The 27,769-nt window shown below is 37.5% G+C and overlaps 1 protein-coding gene across 1 annotated transcript in view; it reads left to right on the forward strand.

The window, feature by feature from the left end:
• LOC103100675 (SLAM family member 9-like) overlaps positions 1–9,415 on the forward strand; it is a 30,955-nt gene extending 21,540 nt beyond the window's left edge. Inside the window, exons 3-4 of the mRNA XM_056816156.1 lie at positions 3,816–4,157; positions 8,073–9,415. Of these exons, the coding sequence (XP_056672134.1) occupies positions 3,816–4,157; positions 8,073–8,176 (446 nt within the window). The 3' untranslated portion in view covers positions 8,177–9,415. The remainder of the gene's footprint in view (positions 1–3,815; positions 4,158–8,072) is intronic.
• Positions 9,416–27,769: the final 18,354 nt, after the last annotated feature.

Here is a 27,769-nt window from a genome sequence, read left to right on the forward strand (position 1 = left end):
TTCCATTTATATTCATAATTATGATTACTATGTATTTTCCTTAATCAATTTTTTTGTTTGCTTATCCTTCTCTCTCTCTCTTTCTCTATTTCATCCCTTTGTACAAGTTTTTATTTTACAACAAAGGTACTTTAGCCATGGTGTCTTCGAACATCATTCAAAATCATTTCAATTCCATTCAACATTTAATAAGTGTTGATGATATTCAAGGCATTGTTCTGGGATTTTAGGATACAAAGATACAATGAAGAGAAGAAACTAACTCTAGGTTTCAGTTTCTTAATCTATAAAATGAGAGGTTAAATTAGATAATATCCAACACCCCTAATTAAATCTGTGATCCTAAGAAGACTAGGTACCTCTATAGGCTTGTGTTTTGGGGGAACAGAAGCAGTTGTCTTTACAAGGTCACCTCAAACCCTGCCCATTGTTCTCAGTGTGGGATCTCTCAGGAATGTACTCTTTCCATAGTTATCTGTGGGAAGTTCATTTTGTGCTGGGGATGCTGCATTTTTTCCTTTCAGGAAGAGTTATTGCCCTCATCTCAATTGTCTTCCTTCCTCCAACTCAAATACCTTTGGTAAATGTTGGGAATTGTCTTTACGTAGATCATTTAATCGCTGGGGTATTGAGTTTCACTGTTATTTGGTGCCTAGATCTCAAGCTTTGGGGGCCATCTTGTGGCTATTGAAGTTACTAAAATATCTCATCTTTGGCTTGCTGTAATATTGAGCAACTGCTTAATGCACCTCTTCCCCTAGTGCTGGAATAATAGAAACAACATCTGTATACAACCAAGATTAGCCATTTGTGGGGGCAAAAGTTTTTCATGATTAAAGGGTCATATCCCATTTCCCATATGTAGATTTCCCAGACCTCAAAGAGGAATACCCCTTCTAAAAAGAGGAAGAATCCAGGGTGGTAGAATGGGAATAACTTTAAGATCTGAAGGAGATAAAGAAGACTGAGAGGAACAATGTCACTAGAAAAAGAAGGGAAAGGGGAAAATTAGGGTGTGTCACAATGGAGGGCAAAGAGTTGATCAAAGAAATGAGGCTCTGAATTCTATGTTGGACTAAGCTCTAGCCCTCTAAACTAATGGAACTGGAGTCTCAGAAAGCCCCAAGGGAAAGCTGGAGTGGTGAAAAGGGCTACTAAATAAGAATTAAACATCTCCCAAGTCTGGTAGAATAGGAGAGCTTTAGCAATGTGTAGTGGGACTTGAAATGAGGAGGCACTTGAGTCCAAATCTTTCCTCTGACACTCACTGTATCATTTTTAACCTCTCCAAGCTTCAGTTTCTTCATCTATATAAACAGACTAATAATAGCACCAACCAAAAAAATTGGTTGTGATGATCAAATAAGATAATGTGGGTTAAACAACTTTAGAACCATATAATGGCTATGTATATATTAGCCATTATTATTATTAGAGCTGGATGACATATGTTGACTAGCAGCTGTGTTATATTTTGTACCTTATAGCCTCAGATTCCACCCTCAAGCAATTAATATTCTCATTGGAACATACAGCATTTATACAAATGAATTACTGTTATGTACTTTATGGTGAAGTGCAGGGTTAATTGATCCCAAGGATGAAACAATGACCAACAATATAACACACAGGAGGGAGTTTATTAAACAAACTGCAGTTTGGGCTCAGCATTCTAGAAATGGCTGGAGCCCTGCTTCTGGGGCTTGCAGGCTTTTTTATGCTGGAGTGGTAGGGGGAGTGCACAGGAATTCCTGGGGTGGGGGGAGTGAACAGAAACTTGACTGGAACTCCTGAGGCTGGGGTGTTATCAGTTCCTGGCATATGTCAAGAGGGGGAGTAAACTTCTGAGGTTGGGATCTATTGGCTTCTGGTATATGTCAGGAGGGGGAGTGACAGGAACTCCTGGAGTTGGGGGGACAGGAAGGGGAAAGAATAGGTTTGGGAGCTGACTCTTCGATGGAAGGAAAGAACCCCAATAACTTAGAAACTTGAAACATTTCCTGTAGAAATTAGTACTCGAGATGACTGAAGAATTCAGAATTTCAAAAGGTGGAAGTAAACAGGGAGTACATTTTAGACATAGGAAGTAGCTTGGATAAAGGCAGGTATATGAGAGATTGAATGCCTAGTTTATTGAACATACAGTAAGTTAGCTGGTAAAGAATTATGGCCACCAATATTTTTTCCTCTACTTTCCTAGTGCTGATGTTGTATGCTCCCAACTTCTTACTACTTGTTTATTTTTTTTACCACTGTTATGCCAGCTTACTCAATTCTTCTAAAAGCTTGCATTGTGTGACTTGCCACTGGTCTATAACTCTCAGACATCCTGGAACTTCATCCTAGGACTCATAATCTACCTGAACTCATTTACCATATGCTAACCAATCCAGTGATTTTGAATCCCCAAACTTCATTTTTTGTTCCTCATTGATCATTACTTTATTTCCTTCCCTCAACTACTCCCTTTCAAAGTCGCACCATAAAAGTACCACTCGCTCTACAGTTTAGTCATTTTTCAGTTGTGTCCAACTCTTGATCCCTTTTGGGGTTTTCTTGGCAAGACACTGGAGTCATTTGCCATTTCCTTCTCCAGCTTATTTTATAGTTGAGGAAACTGAGGTAAACAAGGTTAAGTGACTTGTCCAGTGTCGCACAACTAGTGTCTGAGGCTATTTTTGAATTCAGGCAAAGGAATTATCCTTACTCCAGGTCCATCACTCTAGCAAGTGTATCACCTAAGCTGCTCCTTCTGCAATACTCTGTGCAATTCCTATTCTAGAAGTAAAAAGGAGTTTTCATCTTAAATCGTTTCCTTTCCCTCTCCCCACATCTCCTTGCAGTCAATGAATCTTGGCTGGTTCCCTCCTGATGAAATAGCCTTGGATGCCACTTTTCCAACACTGGTTGAACATTTACTCATACCAGATTCACTGTTCATGGTGGTGAAGAATAGAATACTTGTTAGTCCCCCTTATTACTTCCAGGTTCCCTCACTACCATCATTACTCTATAATTAATCCTGCTTTGAAATTCATTTAAGTCATATTTACTATCCAATCAAGATTCTGTTGACTGTTGTCTGCTCACTTCAAAGATACTCTCCTTCCTACCTCATTTGGTTCACTATCCGACTCACAATCTTTCTCTCTCCTCTGCAATCCCTGCCTTTATACTAGGGGATTTCAACATAACTACTGATACTCTTTCAAACACACTAACCTCTCAATTCCTCAACTAATTTATTTACCATGACATATTTCTCCACTTCTTCTCAACTATATAGAGATGGTCCTACCCTTTATCCTGTCATCACTCACAGTTATTCTAAGTCCACATCCATGAATTTTGAAATTCCTCTACACGATCATAATCTGTTGAGAGATCTCTCTCTCTGACTTGCAACTCTAACCACTATTCTTCATTGTCACCATGATGGAACCTTGCACCAGGTTTAATTCTAGGCTCCTACACATATACATTCTGAAATGTTGACCAACCCACTAATCCTCTCAGAGTCTCAGTTTCTTCATCTGCAAAATTGAGGTAAAGATAATATATATATATATATATATATATATAATATACATACATGTATATATACACTATATATTTGCTGTTTAATATTTTATTTTGAAAATTATATTTTAGTAACTCTCTTATAGGGTAATTGAAGGCAATACTTTTTATAAAACTCCATGAAGTATAGAAATGTGAAATATTCTTGAATAAAGAGTCATCAACAAGTAGGACTGCCTAGGGACCCGAGGAGCTGGGAAAAGAAAATCTTTGTTATTTTCTTTTTGTGTTTGCAGGGCCAGAAGTCTCCGGACAGATTCCAGGCTCAGGGGACTTGATCGGCATCAAAGGAGAGTCAGTTACTCTTTCTTTGGACATCAGGGCAAAAGAGAAGATTGAAAACATTACTTGGATTTCACAAACACCAGTTGCTGTTGTGTGCTCAGGAGAAGGAAGAAAACTAGCCAATATCACATCAATACACCCTCTTTACGTGGGAAGGTTGAAAGTCCCTGCCCATAGCTATTCTCTAGAGATCAGTGCACTGAGGATGGAGGATGCAGGGTCCTACAAAGCCCTGATAATCACTCAGACCTGCTCTGTGGGCACCATCAAGGAGTTCACCTTGCACATCCATGGTGAGGTTCAGGGATAGCCTTGGCATTTAAGCTGCTGATAACTGGACATTCATCTTTTTAAGCCCTTGGATTCTCAATTTTCTCTTCTGGGACTAAGAGAATGGAATGTTCATCTTCATACTGATTGCCTTTCCCCTCACCCAGGGTATTGCTCAAGGAAGCAAGCTTTAGCAGCAATACAGATGGTTCCTATGCCATCACCTTGATGTAATCCATGGAAGGGGAAGAAAGGCTAATTTTTAAAATTACTTTACAAACCCTATGGGGTTAGATAGAATTTATTATCATCATACTAATTTAGCATTATATAATATGTTATGTGTGATAATAATAATTAATTAATATTATTTATTCCCTTCTAAATCCAAGGTTTTGTGATTTTGCTAAATGCTTTGGAGAGAGCTCAAAAGTTTGGGCAAATGATAAAGTCAGGGCAGGGACTGTTATTGCTGTTGGAGTATTCATGACATACTTGAATGAAAAATGACAGTGATCCTGCATTGCCATTTATTAGCTATGTGATCACAGACAAATCACTTAACCTCTCAGAAACTCTGGTTCCTCAAATTTAAAATGGAGATAACATACTTGTATTATGTATTTCATGGGAATGCTAGAAAGATCAAATGAGATGATGTATGTAAACAGCCCACAAAGCACATTGGATTATTAATCATATTTATTGTTGATGATTGATTATAATTAACACTAATTACTTTAGGAAAACTGGATTTGTGGAATTAAGAGCAGAAAACACATGAACATCTTTGGATAGATATTCTCCATCTGAAAGCCCCAGGGACATGATGACTCAACTTTCACTGAAGAAATGAAACTTGATTGGACATCATTCATTCTTTTGTTTTGTTTTGTTTTGTTTTATTTTGCTTCTTCTTAGAATTGATACTAAGTACTGGTTCCAAGGCAAAAGAGTGGACTAGGCAATTGTGGTTAAGTGATTTGCTCAGGGTCATATAGTGAGAGAGTATTTGAGATCTGATTTGAATCCAGGTCCTCCCATCTCTAGGCTTGTCTCTATATCCACTGAGTCATCTAGCTATCTAGCATGATTCATTCTTATAAAGAATGTGATACTGTCTCCTTTATCTTAGTCTGGTTCCTAGGTATGTGACATTTCCCAAATGGAGCCCTCTGTGAATGAAACCTAACTCAAGGCCACATTTCTTCATGTGGCCTTGAGGAGTTTAATTAGGAAAAGTGATAAAGTCAGGGTAGGGACTGTTGCTGCTTGTAAGGGTTAATTTAGGGTTGAGACTGAATATAAGTTTAATTGGTCACTAGGGATTCATTCAAATCCCAAATAAAATACTCAAGTTGGAAATATTATGGTGGTTTAATTAATATAGAGGGAAGGAATTAAGAAGAAGACAGAGGGAAAAGGGTATAGGATATCTCCAGCCTAGCATGAGCCAAGGGGAATTCAGAGACCTTCAAGCCACCAGGCCTCCTCTGAGATGAGGGGCCTCCTAGGAGGATGGAATTTTTAGGAAAACTAAAGGAAAAGGAATTAGCCTAAACTCCAAGAAAGCTCAGTGAAAATGCCTCACCTGAACTAGGCTACAAAGCTTCTCTCAGTATTGTATCTAGGATGCTCACCACCAAACCTGGACAATAGCTGCAGCCATTCCACGATGGCAAAATACTTAGCATGCTGCCATCAGCCACCTTTCCACCACAAGAGCCAGAGCCACCTCTCCAAGAAAAGAGCCTGGAGAGAGGGAGGGGCGCGAACTATATAGACCATTTTTTACATTACTTCCTGCATTTCACAGTTTGACTTAGGACAGCCCAGGGGGTCTGTCAGTTGTTTCTGATTTGTCATTTACTAGCACATGTCTGTCATAGGCCATCCTTCTCAATATTTAATCCTTAAGTAGGGGTGTAGACATTCCTGTTTTGTTGGACTTAGCAGGATGGAGTAAATCTAAAATTCACAACCGCCCTGATGATGATTGGGGGACTAGTCTCCCCAATTGATCACTAAGCATAATCATCCTGCACCTCTAATTCTTCTAACTTCAGGTGCATGCAACATTTCACCTTCTAAGAGGAAACTACAATAGTTAGATGGAAGAGGGGAATAGAAGAGAGAGAGATAGCAAAACCAATGTTTGCTGTGTACATTGACAAAAACCAATGTCCCCTTTTAGCATAAGAGTATACATTCAAATAAATGTTCAATCAAACTTCAGTTCAATCAATAACACCCAAAGTTCATTCTGGATCTTCTTGATGTAGTGCAGGTTTTTTGGCATCTTTCTGCAACAGTTCATTCTCTGGATTTAGGAGTTAGAAAGCTTCTTTTCTTGAAGATCTTTCTCAAACAAAAATTTTAAACCTTGGATTTTTATTAAAATACAATTCCCCCCTGAAGTGGGTGTTGAGAAACATCCAGTTAAGCTCAGGATGTATGGTTGAGTTATGGGAGTGTATGAGTCAATTATCAAAAGAAGAGAAAAAAACCCAAAAACATAAAGAAAAGAATGGAAGAAAGTTAAACTTTTGGGAGAAAGAAAAAAATTCAAAATCAGAATCAAATTATCAAAATCTATGCATAAAATGTTAAGTAACCAAGAATAAATTCATAATAGGCCCTTGTATTAGGGTTTAATAAATTTCTAACAGGCCCTTTTTGTTGTCCAATTAAAGTAATTTCTAATCCCACAAGTCTGTAGGACAGAATGAAGTAATATTTCACTTACCCATTTGTAGCCAAGATTACAGGCAGTTGCCATACTATAAGAGAGAAAAAGTACTCAATTTCTATTTTGATAGGGAAATGTCACTCCCTGGTCTGATTTTTTATCATTCTCAGGGATATGGGGAGCCAGGATGATGGCCAAACTTCAGTACTTGTCTGTGAGTATTTCATAAAAAGTGTAGATACAAGGAAGTCCTGTGTCTTAATATATGTCAAGCGTTGCAACTTCGAGTCTCCAACTAGATTCAAGTCCTTTTGTATTGTCTTAGAAGTGCATCAATCCTACCTGGATTGGTTTCTTTCTCTTTGACCTGTGTGCTCTTTTTGGCACTATTCAGGTTAAGTCTGTGCTCCTTGTTTTTACCCCATTTCCTAGAATCAGACACAAACATTAATCACAGTCCCATAAAATCTTATCAATAAATGGCAGGTTCCCACAGTTTAAAGCTTTTTTGGATATGCATTGACATTATAGCAAGTATATATATATATATATATATATATATATATATATATATATATATACATATATATACAGAAGTAGTCCATGACATACTTGAAAGAAAACTGGCTTTAATGCCAGAAAACCAGCATTCAAGATTTCAAGATCCTGTATTACCACTTATTAGCTGTGTGATTAGTAGTAGTAGTAGTAGTAGTAGTAGTAGTAGTAGTAGTAGTAGTAGTAGTAGTAGTAGTAGTAGTAGTAGTAGCAGCAGTAGTAGTAGTGGTGGTGGTGGTGGTAGTGGGGTAGAGGTAGTGGTAGTGGTAGTGGTGATAGTAGTAGCAGCAGCAGCAACAGCAGTAGTAGTAATAGTAATAATAGCAGTAATATTAATGGTATGGGTCAAGGAAATATTTGAATCCAGGTGATTCCATGTTTATGTTCAATGTTCTTTCTACTATACTATACTTTTAGAATTCTTCTACTTTAAGAGGATAGGGGATAGGGAGTGAGGATAATGAGATGATATTATCCCAGTTGGAAGCCTTTTTTACTATGAATTCATTTCCCAAGGAAAAGAAATCCCTGTCTTTTGGGGCCCCTGGTTTAGGGGTCCAGACTAATTTCCAGGATGAATATCAAGTCCCCTTCATTTGGTCTTTCCTTTGGCACTCTTCTCTGTAACAGTCCTCCTTTTCCTTTATTTTTTCGGTGACTTTGCCTCTCTTGCTCTCATTTTTCCTTTCAGATTCTACCCTTTTTGCTCATTCAGTGGCCTCACATTCTTCTTCCTTGGGGAAGGAAACTCTCTTTCTTGGGTTCCTGGGGGTCCTGAGAATTGGACACATTTGATCCTGACAAAGAAAAAATCAAGAGGAGGAGTGGAAGAACAGGAGGCCTGCTGTGAGATACCATGGGATAACCAGTTTTTTGTCTATGCCCAATGGAGAGCTGACAATTAAGAATATAGCACCCCTAGTTCTTCATATCATTTAGAATCCCTGTATCTGCAGAGATGGATTGATTGAAAAATTCTTCTTCATCTGCTCCTGATATTGTTGGAGGTAAAAAATGACACTTTCCATGAAACTTGAAAATAGGATTGTAAATAAACAATTACATAGTCATTTCCTTTTTCTTTATTCAAATATATTTCACTTTCCAAATTACATGTAATAATAATTTTCAACATTTGTTTTCCAATATTATAGGATCTGAAATGTCTTTTTCCCTTCCCATCCTTTCCTACTCCTCTCAGTGATGGTAAGCAACTTATTCTGGGTTATATATGTATTATCATGTAAAACATCCTTCCATATTGATCACTGTTGTCAGAGAGTACTCATATAAAACCCAAACCCCAAAATAAAATAACCAATGGGGAAAATAGTGTTACTGTATACAATATTCTCCGGGTTTTACTTATTTCACTCTGCATCAGTTCATGTAAATCTTTCCATTTTTTTCCCTGAAACCATCCTGTTTATTATTTCTTATAACACAATAATGTTCCATCATCAATATATACCACAATTTGTTCATCCATTTTACTTAGATTTTGAGATTTCTTGTCATATAATTGGGCAAAATAGCTCTTAGTGATTGTTTTAATTTTCTCTTCATTGGTGGTGAGTTCACCCTTTTCATTTTTCATACTGGTTATTTGAATTCTTCTATCTTTTTTAAATCAAATTAACCAATGCTCTATCTATTTTATTTGTTTTTATTTTCATAAAACTAATTCTTAGTATTACTTATTAGTTTAATTGTTCTGTTACTTTTAATTTTATTAATATCTCCTTTAATTTTTAGAATTTCCAATTTAGCCTTTAATAGAGGATTTTTAATTTGTTCTTTTTCTAGTTTTTTTAGTTTCATGCCCAATCCATTGATCTGCTTTTTGTTTATTTTATTGATGTAAGTATTAGAGACATAAATTTTCCCCTAAGTACTGCTTTTGCTGTAACCCATAAATTTTGATATGCTATCTCCTCTGTCATTCTCTTTAATAAAATTATTTATTGTTTCTATAATTTGTTCATTGACCCCCCTTTTTAGAATTATATTATTTTGTTTCTAATTAATTTTTAATTTGTCTTTCAATGGACTCTTATTAATTATCCATTTTATTGCATGATGATCTGAAAAGGATAGTTCTGCTTTTTTTACATTTGGTTGTGAAATTTTTATGCCCTAATACATGGTCAATTTTTGTGTAGGTGCCATGTGCTGTTGAAAAGAAGTTATATTTCTTTCTATTCTCATTCAGTTTTCTTTAGAGATCTATTAGTTCTAACTTTTCTAAAATTTCATTCACTTGCACCACTTCTTTCTTATTTATTTTTTTATTTGATTTATCTAGTTCTGAAAGGGGGAACTTGAAGTCCCCCACTAGTATAGCTTTACTGTCTATTTCTTCCCAAAGCTCATTTAATTTCTCCTTTAAAAATTTGGAGGTTATACCATTTGGTGTGTGTTAAGGAAAGGAAAAGACTGTAAAATGATTGGCAGGAGCATGTGACTCAGGACCTCATGTGAGCCTGGGTCAACATTCCAAGGGGAGATGTGATCCCAACTGAAAACAATCTTATTGCTGAAGATTTGGTGGTATCTGTAATTTTCACCTATCTACAAGATATCTGGCCCCTATGAGATACCAGCTTGAGGAGAGAGCCTACTTGAATAGGCTGCTGGAAGCTAGAGTGAAGATCAAGAAAAGGACCATCAATCTCTACTCGGAACGAATTTGGATTTTATCTCTGGGATCTTGGCCCATCCCTGGACTCTGTTTGTGAGTTCTGTTTGGGGGGGGGGACTTAACTTATTTAGCTTGGGAAGTTAGCTATTAGGATAGATATTAAGGGATTAGCTTTGGGGATAAACTTTAGGAATTTCCCTTTCCCTTGGTACCCCTATTCCTACCCCATTTCCTTGTTAATTAACTCAAAATATTTAAATGTTTACCTCTCCAGGTAGCTCACCTTGCCCAGAGGCAACCAATAGAGGCAACACAGGGTATGTCATTCCTTACAACCTCCTATTCTTCCAACCCTATAAGAGGTTATGCCCTTCACTCAGGTGTGGATTTGGCTGCGATCTTTACTGATGTCGATCTCCTCCTTGCTGTTCCTATCCTGCACCCACCCCATGGGGTCTCCACAGCTATCTCTCCTGGCATTAGACCTCTCCTCCTTGCTGCTCCTTCCCTCCATTACACACCCTTCCTCCAATAAAGTTCTGTTATTTCACCCTCGTTCTAGTCTCATTAATCTTTCAGGTGAGACTCCCTTCATGTCAGACTGACATTATGATGTCAGGTTGTTTTTTTCTCATGGCTCTCAGGTAGTCCAATAATTCTTAAATTGTCTCTACTAGATCTTTTCCCAGATCAGCTCTTTCTTCAAGGAAATATTTCATGTTTTCTTATATTTTTTTCATTCTTAAAAATTTTTTTTATTGTTTCTCCATGTTACATGAAGTAATTAGCTTATGGTTGTCTAATTCTAATTTCTAAGGAATTATTTTCTTCTGTGAGCTTTTGAACTTCCTTTCCCACTGGTCTATCCTACTTTGTAAGGAACTCTTCCCTTCACTAGATTTTATGCATTCCCCTCACCCCTTTTGGTCAATTCTACTTTACATTGATTTCATTTTTCTTCCCTATTTTTCTTCTACCTTTTAAAACTAGTTTTTAAAAATCCTTTTCAAGATTTTGAAGAACCTGAGATCAATTCATATTTTTCTTTGAAATTTTGCTCTGTAAGGAATTAAAATTTAGAGATTTGACTAAATATATGAGAATCCTAAAATAATATAGTGGTCACTGATTCAAAATATTGTAGCTCAAGTCAAAATGACTTTTAATAACTTTAATTTACAAAGGGGTGGAAAGAGTGAAGGTAGAGAAATGTAAGAAGAGGGTAGAGGAGATATCTAACCTATCAGGGCTTGTTAACCCTTGACTGAAGGACCAGCCTCCTCCAAGAGGGGAAGGCCTCTCCATAATTAATCTCTCCAGAAGCCAGAAAAGAAAGGCCAAGGCCAGCTATTCATTCACCCAAGAGGTAGTCCAGGTCCCAAGTTACCCCCAAGAGGCAGGTCACAAGTTGAAGATGACTACTGAAGGATGATTACCTCCAGAAGACTGCTTGCAGAAGACTTTCTCTAGCCAAAGAAGTTCAGGGCTTTTATAATGACTTCTTGTCCCTTCCCCTCTTGACAGGGGCCAATCACAGTTTCCAAATTGCCTATCATTGCCCTAGGGGGCAGTGTCTGTGGGATCCACTTCTTAACCTCTGAAGGTGTTAATGCTTATCATAGGCCTCTGAAGGTGTCAACCTTTTATCATAGGCTTCACAAGTTTCTGACTGATTGAGTTATCACTTACTTTAGCAAATCACTTGCAAATACTCTTACTTTGTGTTAAGTAGGGGTGCTTTGAGTTCTGGAGTTATCACTCTTTTAGCAAATGACTTGTGAATTCTCTTACTTGATGACTAACAAAGTGTTAAATAGGGGTTAAGTAAGGATTAACTCAAAATAGAAAAAGATAATAAAGAATTCTCTTTCTGCTGATGACTTTCAGAGCTTATAGTACTGTGAGCTTACCTGTACTGGGGCTCAAGGACTAGCCTCAGACTTGGGCAAGGTCTTTGGGCCTCATTCTGAGCTTACACAGGTCAGGCACACTGAGCATTGCCTTGGGGTCTCAACTTGGCCTCAAACAGGGACTTTAGACCTTGCTCTGGGTTCACACAGGCCAGGCATGTAACAGACTGCCTTGCTCTAGGGTTCAAGTCCTCACTCCTGCACAAAGTCTCTGGGCCATCCCTTTGGCTTGCACTGGATATACACCCCACTGACTGCCTTGCAATGGAGCTCTGGGCTTCAGTTTGGGTTTGGGAAAGAGCTTAGAGACTTACTCTGGGTCTGCACCAGCCAGTTAGGCCATGGACTACCCTCCATTAGGGCTTGGAACCTTATTGCAGGCTTAGGCTAGGAGTTGGAACTTGAAGGGTGTGTGTGTGTGTGTGTGTGTGTGTGTGTTGGGGGGATGCTGCACTGCTGTTGGCTACAGAAGGGTCTTGGAGTCTCAAAGTTGACTTGGGCCCAGGTTCACTGGAACAGTAGATGTGGGATGCAAGGGCTTGCTATTGGCTTGTACCAGCAGTCCTTGGTACAACCTTGCTGCAGGCTACATTTCCTTCTCACCCCAGTGAACTGGACCCTTGCTATCTATCTTTCAAATTGTTTTCTGTAGGAAAATTGCTTCACTCTGTCCCTTTATTGGTTCTTTTACTACAGTATTCATCTTGCAGCATTATTTTAAGGTTGGTTGGAGAGAATTATTAGAGTGGTTCAAGCTTTTCCTGCTTCTACTCAGTAATCTATACTTCCTTTTTTCTTAAAAATATTGTTATTTGAAAACTGGCAAATATCAACAAATATGAACAATTTTATTTCTATATCTACATTATAACTATCTTAAATATATTTTACTCCCTATCAAAAATGATGTGTGGAAGGTTAATAACTGTCATGGAACATTTGTACATTCTGTTGGTTTGACCACATTCTGCACATTTCATTGCATTTCCTTCTAAGTCATTTCAGTAATGTGTGTGTGTGAATAGCTTAAGAACAAATCCTCTGAACACACATCCTCTACAGTTTGTTGTCTGTGGGAAGGTGCTATCTCAGGAGCTTCTATACGTCAATTCCCTAATAAAGTTTGAACTGATCACCTTCATTTTGTATGTTTCTTTCTTTGGAATTCCTTTGCCATAAGAAAATGTAATAAGATGCTTTGGTGTCATGGTACACAACATCAAATCTCTAATCCAGTCCCTAATATCCAATTAGTTAACAATATGTACATCTACTCCTGAAAACCTAATTAGTTCTCCTCACATGGATTAGTTTGTAAGACATGGTCTGGAAATAAAAGTTGGGGAAAAATCTTTATATTAGCCTACAGGTACTTACTCATTTTAGTCGGTTAGTTAGAGTGTCAAGGAGCTATCAGCCTGCCTTTATCAGGGAGGTTCTAGATGCTATGGAAACCATAATCAGAGCCAAGGGAGTCAGGAACTGAGCAATAAAAATAGAGAGGGGGAGGAAAGCCTGAAGATTCCAATACCAAAGATTTCAGGAAGAAGAAATCTCAAAGACCTTGACCATAAAGAGATAAACAGAAAATCATAGTAACAGAAGATAATATGACCTCTAAATCTAGTGAAAAAGTTCAGACATCTATGAATAAATATTGTAAAATGAAAGGAAATGATCCAACATTTGATCAGACAGAAGAAACTATGGAATCTGACAAAGACATGGAACTACAACACACCGTTCCTAAGAGGTTTAAAAGATAAATGAGAATTATGACAATAGAATTTCTGTTCTGCACAGCAAAAATAATGAGCAGAGTACAAAAAACCTGAATATATAAAGGCAAATTTCATCAAAGAAATGAAAGAGAATAATTGGGGATGCAAATATACAAAAGTGAAAGACCTTGTGAAAAACCTAGTTGAAGAGAAGTAAAAATCAAGAATAGTAAAATAAAATGTGCTCACTATACAAGTGAAACATACATATCTCATTGGCAGTGCTGGGAGCTGTCAGACCACAATGTCTTGACACGGTCACATGTAGAAGCCAGGAGGTCACAAAGTGAACGGATACACCCACTCAGTCCCCTCTGTGTGACTTCTTTCATTAACATCCCTTACTAATGGAATTGATAGGATTATTTTCCTCTCCCTAATCTCAGAAAAAGTAATATGAGAGCAAAATACTTGGACACTATTTCCCCAAAATATCACCAAAAGATCAGATTCACAAAACAGACCCAAAATACTATCATGGGTTAACTTTTGCTTAGGTATATCATTCCTAACAAAAGTTGTGCCCAGAAATCCCCCACTCCCATGCACAGAAACAAATTCTCCTGAGCCAGTACATAAGTCATCATAGGAAGAAGCTTGTACAATATACCCTAGTACATCATGCCTCAGTGACTCAATTTACCAACCAAAATCTATCTTGGAAACTCCCCAATGAAACTATTAAATGCTTAGTTTAATATCAAATCTGAATTGTGTTCCTAGTACCCCTTTGATCTTTCAACTTGACTACCATGATTGTTGATTATCTCTAGAACTTATGATTGATTATATATTTTTATTAAAGGAAACAAATTATTTTCTTTCATTGTCCATATGCCAAACACCTCACAGGTTAATGAGAAAAACTAACCTACAGCTACTCCACCTGAGACGAAATCATTCATCTTGTGCAAAATCTTTTTGTATCCTGTCAGAATCAATAGTTACAATATAAGTGTATAGAATGATCACAGAATGTTAATCAAATGATTTGTTAAAAGTTAATATAGGGGCAGCTGGGTAGCTCAGTGGAATGAGAGCTAGGCCTAGAGATGGAAGGTCCTGGGTTCAAATCTGACCTCAGATACTTTCCAGCTGTATGACCCTGGGCAAGTCACTTAACCCCCATTGCCTAGCCCTTACCACTCTTCTGCCTTGGAACCAATACACAGTATTGATTCCAAAATGAAAGGTAAGGGTTTTTTAAAAAAGTTAATATATCACTTATCCAATAATGAATAATGTAGCTGTGTACCAAGAAAATGGGTATAAAAATAAAAGCTAACCCTGGGCCTGGTGAGGCAGTAGTTCCATGCCAAGCCTAGCCCCAGGCTTACACACACATAGCTGTCTTCTACCACTCATTTCCATCTTACTGTCATATCTGGCTGAGAACCCCCAAAGCTGTGAGCAAGGCAGGTCCTGAGCTCTTGGCATAATAGGATGTGTAGAGACAACCCAAAGATCATATGTCCTCCAGGCAAAAAAAATCTGAGCACCATAATGAAGAAAATGATAGAAGAGAATGTCCAGAACTTATGAACACAGAAAATGGAATTCCAATATATTTTGTAGGTTGCCACAAAAAAAAACCCAAACCAAAACAAAACAAAACAAAAAAACAACCTAAGGCTACAAATTTAATAATTTGATCTGGAGAAAGACTTTCAAATTCAAAAGAAAGGATATTCAAATAATTCAAGGAGGAAATGGAATAATATGTTTTGAAGAGCATTAGAATTTAGGATAAAGTCCAGGGTAATGTATCCTGCAAATCTGAGCATAACCATATAGGATAAAAGATGGAGTTCAATAATAAAGAAGAGATTGAAGTATTTTTAAAAAGGAAATCAGAACTGAAGAAAATATTTGCTTCTCAAACACTCCATACAACAGAATTGCCAGAAGAGTGAATACAGAGAGCAACTGTGATAGATTGACAGCCTAAAGATTAGTAAGGGATTTCTTACTTATTGTACACAAAGGGGCAGAAGTAAATAATTGGAGAAATATTAATTGCTCATGGGTGGACAGAACCAAATAATTAAAATGACAATTCAACCTACTTACTCAATGCTATCCCAATTAAATTACCAAAAAATTATTTTTCTGAACTAGAAAAAATAATAACAAAATTTATTTGGAAAAGTGAAAGGTCAAGAATATGAAAATATAATGAAAAAATATAAAGGAAGTCTAGTAGTACCATATTTTAAATTATATTATAAAGCAGTATTTATCAAAACTATCTGGTATTAGCTAAGAAATAGAAAATGGATCAGTGGAACAGAACAGACATACAACAAACATATAAAAGAATAAAGTAACAAAAATAAAGATCATAATAAACTTGTGTTTGACAAAAAGTAAATATCTAAGGGCTAAGAATTGGGATAAGAATTCATTATTTGACAAAAATTGTTCAGAAAATTGGAAAGCAGTCTGGCAGATAACATTGACCAATATCTAATACTACTACCAAGATAATATCAAAATGGATACAGGATTTAGGCCAATGATAGCAGACCTTTTAGAGACTGAATGCCCAAACTGCAACCTTCACATTGCGTTTGAGCTTGCATGCCTTACCCCAGACACATGAGGGAGAAAGCATTCCCATTGAGCTGCTGGGCAGAGGGGCATGTCATGTGAGAAATATCCTTAGACATTCATGGAAAGGAGGTAAGGAACAGCCTCCTCTGTCATATATGCCATAGGTTCACACAGACCTAGGCATTAAGGTAGGAATAAGCAAATTCGTATAGTAGTCTCTCAGTGATCGAGAATGACGATTGTCTTTGTGCATTATCATCTATTGATGTACCCTCATGTGGCTTTGGAGTCCAAAGACTGAGGCACAGAGTTTGTGGCACATGGGGCATGGGACGCCAGTTGTTATGGGAGGTGCGGTTGTGGCCTGGTGTCGGCGTTCACGCGCAGCGGCAAGACGTCGACGTCGTTCATCTTCAAAGGTGGTGGCGGCATGGTGAATGTGGGTTCGCCAGCTGCTTCTGTCAGAGGCAGCGAGTTCTAGTTGCTTTGGTGTCATGCCAGCCCACTTCAAGTTGGACTTTAGCTGATCCTTGAATCTTTTCTTTGGTCGGCCTTGTTTCCTGAGTCCAGCTGACAGTTCATCATAGAATACCTGTCTTGGTATTCGCTGTGGGTCCATGTGGATGACGTGTCCAGACCATCGTAGCTGGGTTTGGAGGACCAGGACTTCGATGCTGGTGGAGTTGGCTCTGTCGAGGACTTCCTGGTTGGTGATTCGGTCCTGCCATTGGATCCTCATGATTGACTGGAGGGAGCGTTGGTGGGAATTGCTCTAGATGCTTCATGTGCTTCCGGTACAGTGTCCATGTCTCACAACCATACAGGAGCGAGCTGAGGACCACTGCGTTGTACACTTTGAGCTTCGTCGCAGTGCTTACACCGCTGTGTTGGAGGACTTTGGAGCGCAGCCACCCGAGTGCCTGGCTGGCCTTTTGGATCCTGGCATTAATCTCGTGGTCTAGGAAGCCGTCGTTGGCGATGGTGCTGCCCAGGTACTTGAAAATGTTGATGTTAGAAAGCTGTGTGCCATCGATTGTAATGCACGGCAGGTTCATTGGCCTCCCTGGTGCAGGTTGGAACAGCACCTCTGTTTTGCTGAGGCTGATAGTCAGGCCAAACAGTTTTGTTGCGGTGGAGAACCTGTCCACAATGGTTTGGAGATGATTTTCTTGGTGGGCCATGAAAGCACAGTCATCTGCGAAGAGATCTTCCAGGATGAGTCTCTCTGTTGTCTTTGTTTTTGCAGTCAGGCGGCGAAGGTCAAATAGTGAGCCATCCAGTCGGTATTTGATGTAGACGCCCAGGTCTAGATCCATCACAGCATGTCGTAATACTTGGGTGAAAAATAGGTTGAATAGTACTGGAGCAAGGACACAGCCTTGTTTCACACCATTGGAGATGTTGAAGCGATCGGAAGTCTCTCCACCAGATAGCACTTCCCCTGTCATGTCAACATGAAAGAGCTGGATCAGTTTAACGAATTTTGCTGGGCAACCAAGCTTGCTGAGGATCACCCACAATGCGTCCCTGTTCACTGTGTCGAACGCCTTTGTCAGGTCTATGAAGACAATGTAGCATTTTTCCTGCATTTGCCTCACTGTGAAGACCATGTTGATGGTGCTGTGATCTGGTCGGAAGCCACATTGTGATTCAGGCAGGTTCTGCTCTGAAACAGATGACAGGAGTCTGTTGAGTATAACATGGGCGAGGATCTTTCCGGCAGTGGAGAGTAGTGAGATGCCTCTGTAGTTGTCACAGGCTGCTCGTGAGCCTTTGTTCTTGTATAGGGCTACGATGGAGGCATCTCTGAGTTCTGGGGGCATGTCTTCCACTTCCCATATGCTGGTCAGCACTATGTGGAGTGCCTGGAGCGCCTTTCCATTTAAGGCCTTGTACACCTCGGTTGGGATCCCGTCTTTACTGGGTGCCTTGCCTGCACTCATTTGTTTGATGGCTTTTTGGACTTCCTCTTTTGAAGGAGGGACGTTGAGTTGTTCAATGGAGAGGTTTTGGGGGATCTGGTCAACGGCACTTTGGTCGACTGAAAATGTATAGCAGCTCTCTTTATGGTGGCAAAGAATTGGATATTGAAGGGTTGTTCATCAATTGGAGAATAACTAAACACACTGTTAGTATATTATTGTGATGGAATCCTATTGTGCCCTAAGAAATGACAAATTAACTTTTTGAAAAACATAGCAAGATCTACATGAAATTATGAAGAGTGAAATGAGCAAAATCAAGAGAACATTATTTACAGCAATAGAAATATTGTTTGAAGAATGTATTGTATATATCCACTTCCAGAGAAAGAACTGATAAATAGAAATAATTAAGTCATAGTTTTATATATACATAATATTTTGGCCAAGTAATGTCTTCTCTAATGGGGGGAGGAGACAAAGAGAAGGGGCTAAGTGTGTATTTTAACATAACAAATAAAAAATAAAAAAATTTAAGTGACAGGAGTGAATATAGAAACCTAGTAGAAATAACAGTGAAGAGGCAAACATGGAACATTATGGACAGAACCTGGTGACACTCTACCTACAGGTGAATGTTTCTTTTGAAGGACTATATTACAACATGAGAGGACACATGAAAGCGGGGACGGGACTAGGGGAATACAGAGGAGTGAGTGATAGCTGGGGTCAAATTGAGGTCTAGCAATGAGAAAAAAATGATGTCTATGATCTCAGAAAGAGAAGAGCCTACAAAGGAAAAGGTAAGAAGAGGGAAAGAAAGATTGGAAAGGGAGGAAAGGGAAGACACTTTAGTTTGGAGGTAGGTGGAGTTCCCACTCATGAATTCTTTATATATAGGGAGATGAGAATCTTAAACTGGAAAAGGTCAGAGATTTGGTACCTAAAAAGTATATTTGTACTGGGTTGATGGGGAGTTGGAACCCTTGGGTGCAACTGGCACCTTCAGGAATGGGAAAGCATGGATAGAGGGAGGGGATTTCCAGGCAATGTTTAAGAAAAAAAGTAAAAAAGAGAGGGTATTATCAGTCGAGGAGGGGTGGAGTGGAAAAGGAAATGTCCTGTCTTGGGGCAGTGTCCTCTCTGCCACCTTCAATATCTGGTATTATTATAAAAGTGAGGCATAATGGAAAAGGGGAATCCATGGAACATTCTCTATAAGGCAATAGTAGAATGAGTCAAGAGGCCCAGCTGATAATGGGCACCTTGGACATCTTGGAATCTTTGATTATGTGATGAATACAGAGAGAATAGAATGTGAGAAATTCTTTTTGGAAAGGGGTCCAAAAATTAAGTTGAAAAGCTAATGAACAGGGCAAGTTGAAGAGGATGAAAGGAAGGGGAAATCTACTTGACTAAGAGGAAAAAAGACCAGGGAGGAAGGAAGAACAACTGATAAATTCCTAAAGGAGAAAGGGTAACTTAAAAAGGGGGACCAAGAGTGAGAGAAAAGAGTCAATGAGAATATCTTTTTAAAAATGATTAAAATAAAATAACTGAAGTAATATAATATTGTCTTTACATTAAAGAAAATCATAACTTGGGGCAACCATTTTAGAGAGAGATGGAAGAAAATATAAACCTATCATAACTTTAAATGTGAATGAATAAATAATTCAATTAACTGATAAAGAGTAACAGATTGGATAAGAAAATAAAAATTCTATAGTCTCTTACTTACAAGAAACACATTTTTAAAAATGATACTCAAAAAGTGAAATTGAGGAGAATGGAAAAAATCAACTTTACTATACATCGAGAGTACGGATTGCCATCATGCTGTCAGACAAATCAAAAATAAGCATTCAAAAATTAAAAAGGGATAAACAAGGAAATGATGTGATGCTTTAAGGAATCATAGTTAGCATATAAATGCCAGTAATAAACTTATATATTCCAAAAGCCATAGCATCCCGATTGATAGACACATTATCCTAAGCTTCAAGAAGACAGTAAGATAAACATGACTAGAGTCTTCAATATTTCTCTGTCAGTGTTGGGTATCTAAAAGAAAGACAAGCAAAAGGTAAAATGTAGTTAAAAGATTTATAAATATCTTCTAAATGGGAAACCTAAAGAACACATATTTCTCTGTAATATATGGGACTTAAAAAAAAAGTTGTCCTATACTAGGGCTCAAAGACTTTGCAACAAATTAATTAGTTGTTGCAAAGTCTCTGAGCAAAGTACAATCCTCTTTTATATTAAAACCCCTAAAACATATAGGCATAGAGGGACCTTTTTAAAGTATCTTAAAAAAAAAAGAATCCACCTAAAACCAAAAATGAGCATCATAATGAATTGGGATAGGACAGAATCTTTTATGATAAACATGGGAGTAATACAAATATTCCTCCTCTCCTCACTATTATTTGGTATAGTTCTAGAAATACCAAATAAGATGAGAAAGGAATTAAAGGAATAAAAATAGGTGAAGAGGAGATAAAACTATTCTTATTTGTTGATAATATGATGATGGTGGTTTACTTGTAAACCCCTAGGAAATCAGAAGACACTAACTCCAGCAAAGTTGCAGTTACAAAATAAATTCTTAAAAACAAAATAAAAAATACCCAATTAGGGTTTTGGAGGTCTAAGATTAGATCAATTACAGCATCTGTTGGTTACTCAGACTACAAGACAGACTAGTAAAATAGAACTATGAAACAGAAAGAAAAAAGTGTTGTATTACAGAAACCATAAAGGCAATCTTTCCCAACCTTTCTGTATCCACCAGATTTTAGGAGAAGCAATATATAGTGTAGTTATAATTTACTGAACTTCCAAATGTTTGAATTCAGATGTCAGGAAATGTCTGATAGGATCTTATGGGAAGAAAGTTCAGGGACTAGGGATTGTGAGGAGAATGGTATTGGATAAAGAATGGAGGAATGATAGCTAGAAGATTTTCAAGCTTAAGGGAAAGATGGAAGGACTTGGGGTCAGCTTTGAAAGAAACCATTTTCATGCAATGATGGTGTAAATTTAAATCCTGGGCAATATCAGGTAGCTGCTATTCCTTTACTAATGACCATTGCCCCTTCAAATAACATCTTAAAAATAAGCATATTTATTTATTCATATGCATTTATAATCTGTCCCTTTATTGATTCTCTCTCTCCCACACTAAACAACAATAATAACAGCAAAAAGGCAAGAAAGAAAACCCTCATTAAAAATGTGGCAGACAACAAAACAAATTCACATGAGGGCTATGCCAGAAAATATTTCTTTTTATTTTTTGCTAACCCTCCATGTCAGGAAGTGTGTGGTATATTTCATTTTCATTTTCTATGATTTATCATTATACTGTTCTAGTCTTTCAAAGTTGTTTTTCTCTGCAATGTATACATTCAAGTTAAAATTCTGCTCATTTTTCTCTACATCAGTTCAATGTTCCCATTTTCTCTAAAATTGTCCATCTTGCAATTTCTTAAGGATAAGCCCATTGCATTCTTATATCATAATTTCTTTAGTCATTTCCTAACTGATAATTTTCCTTTAATTTCCAATTTTTGCTTGTATGAAAAGAGCTGCTAAAAATACACATAGATCTTGTTGATCTTTGATCTTTTTGAAGTATAAACCCATTAATAGTATATTAAGTCACAGTATTTGCATAGTTTAGTAATTTTCAAATCTTACCTTTTGTGAAAGACTTCTCCCAGTATCCTCAGTTCCTCTGAGATTACCTTCCATCTACTTTTTATTCATCTTTTTGATACATGGTTGTTTGTCTCCACATTAGACTATGAGTTTTAGCATAGTTCTTGGCACATAGTAAGTGGTTAGTAAATGCTTGTTGACTTGCCTTGCTTTGCCTTGCTCAGAATGTTTTAAAATGCATAACAAATAGGATTAAAAACAAATATGTTGAAATAACTATGTATTTTTCCCATATAAATTCATAAATCTCTTGAAATCTATGCATAGGGAACCCAGGTTGAGTTCTTGGTCTAAAAGAACATTGTTATGAAACAAATAGCATAACCAGGGGGACAAAATGAACCCAACCTAGTTCACTTCTTTTTTAAACATGCATCTGTGATGGTAAGGCTTAAGTACTCAATGGATTATTTCTTTCTTTTCACAATGTATAATTTAAAAATGAGTAATTTTGTTATTTTTCAATAAGTGTTCTACAATTTATTTTGAGAATTTTTAACCATATAAGGAAATAAGAACTGAAAGGGAAAGATTTGGATTGCCAGACTTCCATTTTTCATCAAAGAGTAAGAACTAGAAACAGAAAGGGATACTTGTTCCTTCGATTCTATGACACATAGAGTCATGGTATGAAGTGTTCCAAGATAAAGTGTCAGAGGGCTTAAAAAGCCCAGGACTCTACCCTCTTGGTACTGGAAATCTACATGGGAAAACCCAAGCTTCCCAGGTCAGAAAGAAAAAGAGATCTCAGTATATCTCAGTGCCGTAGAGCTTTAAGGGATGTCAGATTGGGATGTTAGTGATTTTCTGAGAAATGAGAAAAATGGAAGAGAAATCCTAATTTTAATAAGAGGAACATTTGCAAAACCATTATAAAGGAACTAAAAAACCTCAAGGTGAGAAATGTCTATTTCAATTTTTAAATAAATAACATAACCATAAGCCCTGCAAATTTTTGGTTAGTATCAAAAAAGCTGTTATAAATACATATTTTCTCAAGATATTGAACTCAGGAAAAGGGAAGACAATAATAGAGTAGAAAATGATAACATGAAATTGGCAACAAAGATCTTAGAGAAGGCATGAAGAATAAAGATTATGTGTTCCCAATCTGGGAATTCTGTTGACAGTTGACAGAAATTGTGATTGGTCCCAAATGAAATAGTAATTCTGAAATACCAAGTCATTTCTCTGATACTTGTTTTAGCTTCCTATGAGATGCAAATGTAAGGCTTATTTAAGTTTTTTAAATAAAATAATTTTTTTTTTATTTTGAAAGGGACAAAACCTTTACCTGTCTTTCAAACTCCATTATCTCATTCACTGGAATGGGAGGTGAAGGAAGACTCCTTCATCAATGGTCCTTATCCTATACTCTTATTCGGTTGTTTTCAATTGCATCCTGGCAAAGATACTAGAGTGGTTTGCCATTTCTTTCTCCAGCTCATTTTCCAGATGAGGAAATTGAGGCAAACAATGACTTGCCTAGAGTCATATAGCTACTAAGTGTCTGAGGCCAGTTTTGAACTCAGGGAGGTGAATCTTCCTGACTCTAGTTCTAGCACTCTGCCACATAGCTGCTGAATGCCATACTTATTTATTTTTATATTCAGAGTATACTCCTATGGTTAAGAGACTATTTTGTATTTCCAGACACTTAGCTTCACAAAATATTTCTAGAATTTTGACTTCTGTTCTGTCCCCATTTTTGTTACAATTGTACTCTTCATATAAATAATGCTAAGTGCTGAGAATACAAATAGAGTCAATCCCTGCCACCAAGGAGCTTACAATCATTTTTTATTTGAAAAATTTTATTTAATTAATTAATTTAGAATATTTTTCCATGGTTACATGATTCATGTTCTTTCCCATCCCCCCTGTAACCAATTTGCAATTCCTCTGGGTTTTATATGTATCATTTATCAAGACCTATTTCCATATTATTATTATTTGCACTATGCACTAGGGTGATCATTTAGAGTCTACATCCCCAATCATATCCCCCTCGACCCATGTCATTAAGCAGTTGTTTTTCTTCGGTGTTTCTGCTCCCACAGTTCTTCCTCTGGATGTGGATAGTGTTCTTTCTCATAGATCCCTCCAGGTTGTTCAGGATCACTGCATTGCCAATAATGGAGAGGTCCATTACATTCAATTGTACCACAGTGTATCAGTGTCTGTGTACAACGTTCTCCTGGTTCTGCTCCTCTCACTCTAAATCAATTCTTGAAGGTTGAAGGAATTTACAATCTAATAGGATTGTGATAATAATTATGAAGCAAGCTAGATGCAGGATGAATCCATGCTCATCCTTCATGACAAAGAGCACCACTGACATCACATGGTAATGCCTTGGGCTTGTGCATGTCTTGGGGATTCAAGTGAGACAGAGTTCCACAAAGTCTCCAGCCTTTCTCTCCCAGAGTCTTTTGAGTCCAGGAGCAAAACAGAAGTCAAGATGACTGATGATAGTCTGTGATACAGTGGATAATCTTGGCCTCTTCTATGTCTGACTAAGCTTTATGCACCAGTGGGTTTAAGACTGTCAGTTACCTTCAAATGATCTAGCCTCTCTGCTAATGGTTTTGCTATGGTGTGGCCACTCTGTATTTTAAAGCTTCTTGGAGCAAGCAACAGGTGAGAGTTGGGTGACTCCAAAGGTGAAGGAGTTGAGGAGAACTGAGTTCATGTCCAGCCTCAGACACTCCCTAGCTGTGTGACCTTGGGCAAGTCACTTAACTTCTGCTGATCTCAGTTCTTTCATTTGTAAAATGGGGCTATCTCCCAGGATGGTTGCCAAAATAAAATGTGTCTAAAGTTCTTTGCAAAATTGAAAGTACTATATACATGCAAGAAATGAAAATGATAATGATTAATAACTAGCATTAAAAAGATCAGTTTAGAGGGTCTATAATATATATGGCAGGGAGTAATATGTATGTAATAAAGCTTGAAAGGTTAGGGACAAGTTGAGAAAGATGTAAATTTGAATATCAAATAATGAAGTATATAATTGATTCTAAAGATAATGGAGAACCACTGGATTTTATTGAATAAGATAGTGTCATAGTCCAGAAGTTGGTAGACCTGTAGAGTTGAGGTGCTTAACTCTTCCTACTGTTGGTCTCCTAACTTCAGACTACATAAGTAGACTAAATTCACTCCTGGGAAAACTTAGTCCCTAAAGAAAGGTCTGGCTATTTCTATTAATTCTCTGGTTCTTTAAAGCTCTCCCTCCCCATTCCCTACCCTAAAGTCCCAGTAAAAACAATTTAAAACTTAGGCTTGGTTCATGTCTAAGGTCTCCTCTTTAGAATGCTCTCATGTTTGGGTCAGCGAAGTGACTCAGAGGATAGTCTAAGACAAAAGGTAAGAATTTTTAAACAAAAAAATGCTTCATATTTGCTCCAGTATATTATTTCATCATCAATTTATAATAGGACTTATTTCACCACTGGCTCATGGATATTTAATTTGTCATTTTTTAAAAAATATTTTTGCAATTCTAATTTAAGTAATACATTATCTTTGCATTTTTCTAAGTTTTAGGGAATTTGGACATTTTTTCAAGTTGTTATTTTTTAAAACTCTTATCTTCTGTCTTCAAATTAATACTAAGTATTGGTTCCAAGTCAGAAGAGAAGTAAGGGCTATATAGTTGGGGTTAATTTACTTGCCCAGGATGCTAGATTTGAACCCAGGATCACCTGACTCCAGGCCTGGTTTTCCATCCACTGATCCACCCAGCTTCCTCTCTTCAAGTAGTTAATAGCAGTTGGCATTTTTCCTCCTCTCACAAATTCTGTGTTCATATCATTTGACCCTAGCTCCCCTGAGGACTGTTATAAACCAGTCCTTTGTAGATTCTGGATGTCAAAGCTTTATTTGATATATTTAATGCAAATATTTCTTTTCCAATATGTTTTTTGTCTCAGGATTTTTTTCAAGATGCATTTCAAGATGTCTCAAGATTTTTTTCCCCCAAATTTTCAACTGCAAATGTTTAGGAATTATATGACTCTAAATTGTTATTATGTGGAACCTTGAGGTTTCAAATATGAATCCATGTTTTCTTTTTTTTATTCTTAAACCCTTACCTTCCATCTTTGAGTCAATACCGTGTATTGGCTGGGAAGTGTCTGAGGTCAGATTTGAACCTAGGACTTCCTGTCTCTAGGACTAGCTCTCAATCCACTGAACTACCTAGCTGCCCCTGAATCCATGCTTTCTTAGAGGTCCACTTCGATTGTGCAGGAAATAAAAATAGAATCATGAGAGAACTGGAGCAATACAGCAGTTTCTACATCAGTGGAACTTTGGGAAGTCAATAAAGCTAAAGTACTCCATATTATCTGTAGATCTCTATCTTTCCCCTGACCCTATCTGTATTGTAGTCCTGACCCTGGCTGAGACCTTCTTTTGTTCTGAAACATCAAGTATTTGAAATAGTCCTATCTATTAGGACCGAATTACTTGAGGCAGTCAACCCAAAGAAGAACTTTACCTGTTAAAAACAGGTTCTGTCCAATTAAGGGATACCATATCCCCAGCCCTACTCAATAAGCCCCCAGGAAAAACTCTGTCTAATTCAGAGGTACCTCATACCCAATTCACCTCCTGTCGAAATGAAAACCTGTATAATCTTTGTCTTTTTGTTCTTTTGGGGAATCTCCATTCATGTAGATTAAATTTCCTTGTAGATAAACTTAATAAACCTTCCTTGGTTCCTAAATTTCTGGTCCTGGTTTTGGTTTTGGTATGGGTTTGTTTCATCACTGCCTATTATACCCACAGTATCAAACTCAAACAGAAACAGGAACCACTAACCACTAACACTTATAAAAGGGTCCCTCTAGGTCATAAGTTAACTTGGAAAATCACATATTAACATTATATTTTATTGTATTTTTATTTATTTTGTTTAATATTTCCCAAATACATATTAATCTAGTTTGGCTATTCAGGAGTTTTGTGGGTTATATGCTTTACTCCTCTAATTAATCTACATTACATAGATTCCTGGGTACAGAAAGGATTTAACATTAAAAATTATTGTGTGTGTATATGCATGTATTCATATGAGATATACAGGCTATTCATAAAAGACTAGTACCTCTGACCTGAGGGCTTGATGACCCCTTTTTAGGGCTGCTTTCCTCCTATCGTGGGTCCATCTGCTACTCAGCTCTCATCTGCGGCTCCAGGAGAATGTGGCATGTGCAGCAGCCACAACCCAGTAAACCATCTCAGCAGATGGACTAAGCCTGGTTGAAAGCAATCACAGGTCTCAGAATCATCAGACTTAGCATGATATGGATCCCAGACAGGCAAAGACTTCTCCCAGTGGAATGGAATGATAAGAAAAATTTGTTACAATGGCCATAAAAGGGCTGAGGAGGATACTGTAGAGGACTTAGAGTTTGGTCAGACATCTAAGACCTCATGGTCATCCACTGCATCCAGAGCCATTACCAGCCTGACTTTAAATCTTACCACTGGACTTGGATGACTTTGGAAGAGAGAGAGACTAATGACTTTGTGCAACTTTACCTCACTTAAATCTATTTCATGAGCAAGTCAAGACTGTAATGCCTTCATTGAAAGGAATGATTGATCAATAGCAAAATCAGTGTGTTTATATCCATTTATGTATATATGGGGAGAGAGATAGAAAGAGAGAGAGAGAGAGAGAGAGAGAGAGAGAGAGAGAGAGAGAGAGAGAGAGAGAGAGAGAGAGAGATAAGGAGAGAGGAGGGGGGAAGAAAGAGAGAGGGAGAGAGAATATGGCAAAGAGGAAAGATGTTTCCCTTCCAAGCTATTGTACTCTAGCTAGTGGGAATCCAGGATGAAAA

Source organism: Monodelphis domestica, chromosome 2, assembly GCF_027887165.1.
Source record: "Monodelphis domestica isolate mMonDom1 chromosome 2, mMonDom1.pri, whole genome shotgun sequence".
In the NCBI taxonomy this organism is placed as follows: Eukaryota; Metazoa; Chordata; class Mammalia; order Didelphimorphia; family Didelphidae; genus Monodelphis; species Monodelphis domestica.